Genomic DNA, 8,908 nt, shown 5'->3' with positions numbered 1-8,908 from the left:
TATATATTAATTCAATTTTACACTAATTAAACTATAAAAATATCATAATTTTTTATAAATAATTTGATATTATTTAAGGCAAACAATAACTTTTAAATAATAATAAAATAAAATTGATTTTAATCTGGTATTTTTGTTGTCGTGGAATCTTGATAATATCATGTTGATAATCATATAATAAATATTTATTTATTTTTTATTGTTAATGTTTAAATAAAAGCATTTTATTTATGCAATATATAACGATGATAAATAATATTAATTAATTAATTTGGGTAATTTACAAGCTAATTGTGATAAAAATTTGATGAAACTTTTTGTTAAATTGCTTGGCCAGTTGTTAAACAATTACTTAATAATAGTAAATATCAATTTTTATTATCATAATATTAAATAATGATTTAGTAATGAAAACAATTAAATAATTGGCGTTATCTAGGTAAATTTTGAGTACTTTTCTCTCTCTTTTTTTTTATCTTATCAATTAAAAATTAAAATTAACTGTTGTTTATTTTTATTTTTTTATTAATAAACAAACACCGAGTGGTAAAAATGTTAACTAATGATGGTAAACTAACCGACAATTAATAGTTGATGTTCTTAATACGTGGTGGCGTCGCGATTGTTTTCCTAATAATCGATGGCTTGTCTAGTAAAAAAAATAGTTTCAGTTGGAAAAAAAAATAAATCTATACAACAAATTTTGTTAATGTTTGTTAACAAATATTAATAACATTCTTGATACATTGATAATTTATAAACATCAATATACATAGTTTTCCTGAGGATTCTTGAGTGAGTTAAATCTTCAAGTCAATATCAGTCAATATGTTGGGTCTATTTCGTCTGCCAATATTGAAATCTGTTAAAATTGCACAGTGTAAGTATATTAATATTGTCCAGGTTAATTTTAAGATATTTTTAAAAACAATACTTGATTATTGATTAATTGTTTTAGTTGGTGTTAAAAAATTTGCACAACCGATTCCAAGAGTACTAAGAAGATCATATGGATCAAACGGTCAACGGTTTGTAAATGGACCTAAAGTGTCAACACATGAAAGAATACTGTCGTGGATAGAAACCGAATTATTTCGCATGTATGTCTTCATTTCCGTACTCGCCTTCTTGACAAAAGTAAGTTTTATATTCGTCAATGTTTTTTTGTTTTTTTTTTTAATGACTGACAATATATTATCAAGTTGCTTTTGTTACAGATCATAAATGCTTCACAACCAAAACAACCTGAAAAATATGTTGAAGATATTACCAACTTATAAACATCAGTCAACAAAAACAATGTTAATCTAATTTATATTTTGATAAATAAAATTTATTAATTTAACATGGTTAACAATAAATAAATGGTCAAAATAAAGTGATTAATTCAATGCGTTTAATTATTTAAATTAATAGGAAAAAAAAAATACTAAAACAAATTAAAATGCATGGAGAAAAGAAAAAAGAAAAAATTAGAAATTATTGCTGAAAAAAATCACAAGATTAGTTGATAGTCATGATGAAAAATCAAAATATAATATGAAAAACCTCGTGGTAGTCATGGACAGCCTAAAAAAGCTGTTGTTGTTGTTGTTTTTTTTTATTGTGTTTATTATATACAAACGCCGAAGTGTTTTTTTATTTTTATAATATATGTAAACAAACGCCGAGTGGTTAAAATGTTAACTAATAATTCGGATGGTAAGCTAACCGACAATTGATAAAGTGACGTTCTTAATACGTGGCAGCGCTGTAGTCGTTTTCCGATTGATCGATGGCTTGCGATGGCTTATCTATTAAAAAAAATATAAATATAATATATATTTGAGTCGTGCAAGCACATGCAAGCACGTGCGAGAGAGTTCTTAAAAGTTGAGACTTCCAGTCAATATATCAGTCAACATGCTGGCCCTATTACGTCAACCATTAATAAAATCTGTTAGAATTGCACAGTGTAAGTATATTAATATTTTCTAGGTAAATTTTAAAATTTTTTAAAATAATACTTGATAATTGATTAATTGTTTTAGTTGGTGTTAAAAATTTTGCACAACCGATCCCAAGAGTACTCCACAGATCATATGGAAGCAATAAGTGGATTGACTGTGTGGATCCAGAATTTTTAACACGCGTCTTTCTTTTTGGATCATTTATGATAGTTGTCTGTAGGGCAACTGCCGCCCAATTAAAGGAGGTAACTTGTATATTCATCAACCTTATTTTTTTTTTTTTAATAACTGACACCATATTATCAACTTACCTTTTTTTTGAAAAAAGGAATCGGAAATGGAACCGCTACCCGACGATTCGAAAAAAAGAATATCCACCCCGATAGCCAAAAGTGCAAACGCCAGTGAATGTACATGTACATGTACATGTAGCCATTGTGCACACAACGTATAGTCATCACGATGGGCATAGTGTATTCACCGTGCTTTCAATGCAAGTGTTCTTTAAAAACTTGAAAACTTGAAAATAATAATATTATAATAATAAAAGACTATTGAACAACAGATTATTTTTAAATTGAACAATATTTTTTTTTTAATTTAAAAATCATTATTGAGCTAATGATAATTTAACAAAAATAAAAAATTATTTATAAATAAACAATATTTTTTTGAGCCATTTGTTGATAGCTTTTTATTTATTTAAACAAATTAAGAACCGATGGCAAATGGCTAAGGAATGGATGTTGCTTACCTGTTAATTTTAAAAGAATTAATTGAGCCGAATAAATTTACTGTTAGTTTTTAGAAAATTAATATAGTCAAATAAATTAACAGGTGAGTCACATCCATTGGTTATCCATTTGTCAATAGCTTTTTAATTTATTATGACTATTGTAACTAAGGGATTAATGAAGACTGCTAATTGATTTATTTGGCTACATCCTTTCTTAATAAGTACATTTGCCAAAATTGATTAATATTAAAAAATATATTAGCAAATGTTGCTGAGGAAAGGATGTAACCAAATAAATCAATTCCTAATTCAAATTAATTCCTCAGTTATCTGACACAATATTTTCTATAATCAATTACTTGAGTCATGATCAAAATATCAAGAACCACGTGGTTGTCAATTGTCATGGACAGCTGTTGTTTTTTTTTTATTGTGTTTATTATACACAAACGCCGAGCGGTTAAAATGTTAACTAATAATTCGGATGGTAAGCTAACCGACAATTGATAAAGTGACGTTCTTAATACGTGGCAGCGCTGTAGTCATTTTCCGATTGATCGATAGCTTATCTATAAAAAAAATATAAATAATATAATAATTATTAATAAATACATTTGAGTCGTGAAAGCACGTGCCACGTGGGACTTGGGAGAGTTCTTAAAAGTTGAGACTTCAAGTCAATATATCAGTCAACATGTTGGGCCTATTACGTCAACCATTAATAAAATCTGTTAAAATTGCACAGTGTAAGTATATTAATATTGTCTAGGTTAATTTTAAAATTTTTTAAAAATAATACTCGATAATGGATTAATTGTTTCAGTTGGTGTTAAAAATGTTGCACAACCGATTCCAAGAGTACTCCAAAGATCATATGGAGGCCGTATCGATCGTGGCGAAAAAACACCATGGTTAAAAAACATCTTTTTTTGTGGTGCTTTTATTGTTGTGACTAAAATTACTCACGACTGGATATACGAATTATTAGAAGAAGTAAGTTTTATATTCATCAGCCTTTTTTTTTTTTTTTTTTAATAATTGACAATGTATTATCAACTTGGACCTTTTTTTATAGAAATTCGGAAGCGGACCAAAATCCAACGAAATAAAATGTTCGTCATGCAATCAGCTTATTAAGTAATTGAATCAACTTTATCTAATTTGTATTAATTAATAAAAAAAAAAAAAATTATATTAGCTTTTTTCATTATAAATAAAATAGTTGAAATTAATTTTTATCTTGAAATTTATATGTTTATTAATAATATTTAATACTACAATTGGAGTATTTAAATAAATAGACTAATACTCAATTAAGATTTATTAATTAATTTTAAAAATAACTTATCTTTTTACATAAATTGTTGATTATAGTAAAAAAATAAATTATTTGCATCCTAATAATTTTTTTAATTAATATTTTAGATTTTAAAATACTGACTGAGTGTGAGCATTTGAACAAATTGCTTTATGAATTTCGTAAAAAAAGTAAAAGGGCTTCTGGTCAATTATTTAACCCCTACACATTCAAAAAAAATGCCTTAATTACCTCAGTACTTGAAGAAATTCACCATGCGTTCTTTGAACTATTTTAATATAATTTCCAATTTATTTTTTCATATTCTACTGCAAGCACAGCTTTAATTATCATCAATAGTTTTTTTAAATTATTTAATTTATTTATCATATCTATTTTACATTTTTTACATTCGTTCGAATTTTTTACACTCTATATGTAATTTGTAACACTCTGTTTACGGAAATCGTTATAGAGATTATTTAAAGAGTCATCAATAGCACCGTGAAAAGATCTCCAGCAGCGAGACTATTCCTTTTATCTTGAAAAAAAAAAAAAAATAAAATAAAAAATAATGGGTTCCAAGAGTCGTTCAATAGATTTTGCTTCCGGGTTTTTCCTTTTTTTTTTTTTTCGCTATTTCCAAATAAATTGAAAAAAAAATAAAACATTTCTACCGACTAAAAGTTGTACATATTTTTTTTATTTAAAAAAAAAAAAAGCATAGAGTTTCAATTATTAGAAAATAATTGAATAAACTATTTTAAATAATTTTTTTTTAGTTTAATTTATTTGAAATAAATAGTATAATTGTTAATCAATATATTCATGATGAAAACTAGAGGATAAAATTAAATGTATATATATATTTCGATAAAATATGTATATGGAAATATACTGGAGTTTGAAAATTTTCCATAGTGGATAAAGTCAAAGAGGTTTAAAATCACGGAGGGGGTAGTTTAGCCTTAGGGTTGAATCAGAAGAGGAGGCACCATCGAGATGTTGAATGTGTATGTACTTGTGATAAAGGGGGTTGAAGGGAAAAGAGTTTTAAGGGGCGTATAGTAAAGAGAATGTTGAAGCCATTACAGGGTACAAAGCTGCCACCAGATTGCCGACGTTATTCCGTGAGTTTCTCCTCGCTTCATTCGTATTCATGATTTAAATTCAATTGGCTTTTATCCTGGTATATCCCGCTGGCTATACCAAGCTTATCTAGCCAAGAGAATACATACGCTTTTTTTTTTTTTTAAATAAAATTTAAATATATGAAAATTTAAATATTATTCTAGTTTTTTTTTATTATGAAGAATTTTGTATATTTTTTAAAAATATAGTCAAAATATCCTTGAAAATATTATTTATATGAAAAATTAACTTTCAGCATTAATCTACATTAAATTTTCATTTTTTTAAAAATTATAATATTTTTATTTTCACCTCGAGCAATTATTTATTGCAAAAAACAAGTATAAATTGTATTTTCAATATTTTGAGTTTATAAAAATTCTCCCAAGAAAACTAATCGGTAATTTTTTTTTAAATTCATAGAGCAATTAGATACTGACTCCAGCTAGTCTCAAAAAAATTCCCATCGTCGGCCAATCATTATTTATTACAAAAAAAAATAAATACCAATTTTCCAAATTTTTTTCCAGGCAGCTTTTTCAAACTAATACATGTCATATTATAAATATTTTTTTTCATAAATTATAACAAAATTATAAATAAACAAATGACATTTTAATTAAATTAGATATATAAAATTTCTTTTTTTTTTTTTTCTTAATCACCATTGTACATGGAGCAGAGAAAACTGTTTGATTTAATTATGTGTCATTAATTTTACGAATGTTTATATTTATTTACGTAAACATGACTCAATTTTCTATATAAAAAAATATATTACGATGGACATAAGTCTAGCCAAGGCCCATATGTATGTCTTCATCATGTTTGATATGGAACATGTTCCGTAAACATCATAAAACCTACGCTTCTTAATCAGCCCCTTATTAAAACACCCTCACCAATTTTTCATTTTGTCGTTGTTATTTTTTTTTCTATTCATTTTCTTTATACACGTATGTGTTTCTATTTGTAATCTATAATATTTTTTATATATTTGTCTATTAATTGTATCCATGATATTTTTTTCATCCATACATATGCGATACCAATCACGATTTCAACATGACCCCTTGATCTTTTATCTAAAAAAAAAATCAAATCTCAGATTTAAATCATTTGTAATATTTCGTGACACAACAAAATCCAATTGTCTATACTTGGAATAGAAAAAAAAAAAATTTTAAAAGACACTCAGAACAATTTGTAGACAAGAAAATGTTTTCTAAATCACTTTAAAATATCCAGCATGTTTTAAAAACATGACAAATAAACTTTCACCTTAAATAAAAAAAAAAAATTTACAATGCTTTTTAGAAAATATAGTCCAATGTTTTTCCAGAGCATGTTTTGTTCTTTAACAAAATAAAAAAGAAAAAAAACTATTTTCAAACAAAAAAAATGTACGTAACCTTCAATTGTGTAATTTAATAAAAATAATGCATGAAAAAGGTCAAATTATCTGCTTGAGATGTCAAAAATTGCGAGGTCAACATTTTATTTTTTTTTTTTGTCGTGAAACTAAACTATTTTACTACCTTAGTAGTTTAGTCACTCACTGAATTCAATTCTTGTCCTTGTTATACTTGTTACATATATAATAGTGTCAGCATATCTTTTTTGTATCTTTTTTTTTCTATTGTTTGGATGATTTTCCGTGGGGCCCTCCTATCGTGATACTGAATAAACGGTCGTTACACTATATTGCAACGGTCTTACGTAAAACATGTGTATATCTTTAGTAAAATATATGTGTGGCACATCAGGTCACGTATGTTTTTGCTCATGTTTTTAGCACAATGAAAAAAAAAATATTTGCTCTAGAGCTACAAGTATATTTTAAGCTATCTTTTTTTTTTTCCTGCTTTGTTTGTCACCTCCTGGACATACAACTTGAAAATGACCTTTTTTTTTTTAAGGCAAAAATTTTTGAGACACTTTGCAATTGTCGATATTTTGATTTAGGATATGTTTACTTGAAACAAAATACTTTGACGCGCCTATGTTACGCTTTTGAATTTTCATCTTGATGAAATGCTTGTTTAAAAATATAAAAAAAAAGGGAGTATAATATGGACCCAAAATATATATGCTTTAGTTTATTTTCGTGCCCTTTTTTTAGTGTACCTTTTTTTTTCTTTTTATTCATCTCGTCGGCATGTCGTAATGCCTGGTCCACCAGAATCGGGAAGCTACTGAAAATGAATGTGAGACCTTGGAGCTTGCAATAACAAAGCATCAAAGTTGCCGAAAACCAAAAAAACAGAGCAAAAAAAATATATATATCCTACCTATATATGTCTTGTTCATCTGAGTTACATGGAAGTGTGACTTGGCACGCGCAATATCCTCGTTTTTTTTTTTTTTTTTAACTTTAAACATTTTTTTTCTTTTTTGTTCGATCGACAAGGAAGTATTGGCGTTGACGAATCTCTTTAGGCCCCTGTTGTTGCAAGCATTTATAGTGTGTGTTGGTTTTTTTTTTTTTCTTGTTTTTTTATTTTATTTTTACGAAAAAATACCGGAAGATATGTTAGCTCAGAGGGGTCACTCAGAGTTCGAGACCCCCAGTAAGGCAAATTGAACGCTGGAGGTCGTTTTTTTTTTTTTATTTTATACTTTTTTGCCTCACACTCAATGGGATTTCTTTTGACCAAATATTTTTTAGACTTTCATGGTCTGCCTCCTAAAGAACTTCCGACAACAACCTTAGACATTTCCTAATGACCATGATCATCGGCATTGAAGGCCATCAGGACATGTTTTTTTTTTTTTTTATTTTTTCCTAAAAATACTTGTAACGCTCATTATCGCCTGGACCATATATTATTTTGTTTAAAAAAAGAAACATTTAGATTCTTTGAAAAATTAGAGTACTTGAAGTTTTTAGTCAAATGCTTTAGTTTTATTTTATTTTTTTTTAATTTTAAATACGACAAATTTTACTTGCTTCAAGTAATATCATAATTGACTAATTATTTATAAAAAAAATTATTAAAATTAATTAATTATTGAAATAGCAATATCGTCTTTATTACAAAAAAAAAAAAAAAATATATTTTCAAGTTTTTTTCTTTTATAAAAATTCTCCTGAGAAAACGCATCGGTAATTTTTTTTGAAATTTGTAGAAAATATAGAAACTAAGTCTAATTACTCTCAAAAAAATTTTCATCATGGGCTGATAATTATTTTCTGATAAATAATTAATAAACCCAATTTACAATTTTTTATCAAATTTACTTTTTTTTAAAATTATTCACAATTTAATTATTGAATTGGTATTATTTTTTTATTAAATTCTAAAAACTGTACTTTTATTTCAATTTATAATTTTCAAATTCAAAATTATTTTGCGCGCCATTAAAAAAAAAAAAAAAACAAAAACACAAGGTCCGCCATTTTGCGCAACCCTACATTAGTGCTGCGTAATAAATATCAATGTTAGGTCGCGAAAAAGGACGCTCTCAGTTTTATCATTTTTATATAATTAATTGACAGAAACCAATTACCAAATTATATTATTTCGAAAGCCCAGAACAAGGACATCTATATTTTCAATAAATATCAATTGGATGGAGTGAAATAATTGATTATTTTTATCAATTTATCAGCTTGGATTTTACTTGTTTGTTGGCAGCCGAAGCTTTTGGAGTATTTACATTTTCCTTTATTATTATTTATTGTCATGTACGTATTATTATTATTTTATTATTAATTTAATTTATTCATTTTTATTATATTCAAACAAATTAACTAACAATAGTTTTAATTAATTAATTATCTTGTTTATCTTT

At 26.2% G+C, this 8,908-nt stretch overlaps 1 protein-coding gene across 1 annotated transcript; it reads left to right on the top strand.

Moving 5' to 3' along the window:
* Positions 1 to 1,837: 1,837 nt before the first annotated feature.
* On the top strand, positions 1,838 to 2,403 carry LOC122850655. The gene is made up of 3 exons (XM_044149786.1): positions 1,838 to 1,954; positions 2,031 to 2,194; positions 2,278 to 2,403. Exons 1-3 carry the CDS (start codon positions 1,903 to 1,905, stop codon positions 2,401 to 2,403), a joined length of 342 nt encoding a protein of 113 aa, XP_044005721.1. The 5' UTR covers positions 1,838 to 1,902.
* Positions 2,404 to 8,908: the final 6,505 nt, after the last annotated feature.

The sequence above is a fragment of the Aphidius gifuensis genome, linkage group LG2, assembly GCF_014905175.1.
Source record: "Aphidius gifuensis isolate YNYX2018 linkage group LG2, ASM1490517v1, whole genome shotgun sequence".
NCBI lineage: Eukaryota > Metazoa > Arthropoda > Insecta > Hymenoptera > Braconidae > Aphidius > Aphidius gifuensis.
The sequence above is the reverse complement of the archived record's forward strand: the minus strand, read 5'-3'. Positions and strand labels throughout refer to the sequence as shown.

Bases quoted from the DNA above. Each gene is read 5' to 3' on its own strand.
- LOC122850655 (XM_044149786.1), top strand. From the start codon at position 1,903: ATGCTGGCCCTATTACGTCAACCATTAATAAAATCTGTTAGAATTGCA. The intron at 1,955-2,030 runs GTAAGTATATTA...TAATTGTTTTAG, and splicing joins ATCTGTTAGAATTGCACAGT to TTGGTGTTAAAAATTTTGCA. The intron at 2,195-2,277 runs GTAACTTGTATA...TTTTGAAAAAAG, and splicing joins CTGCCGCCCAATTAAAGGAG to GAATCGGAAATGGAACCGCT.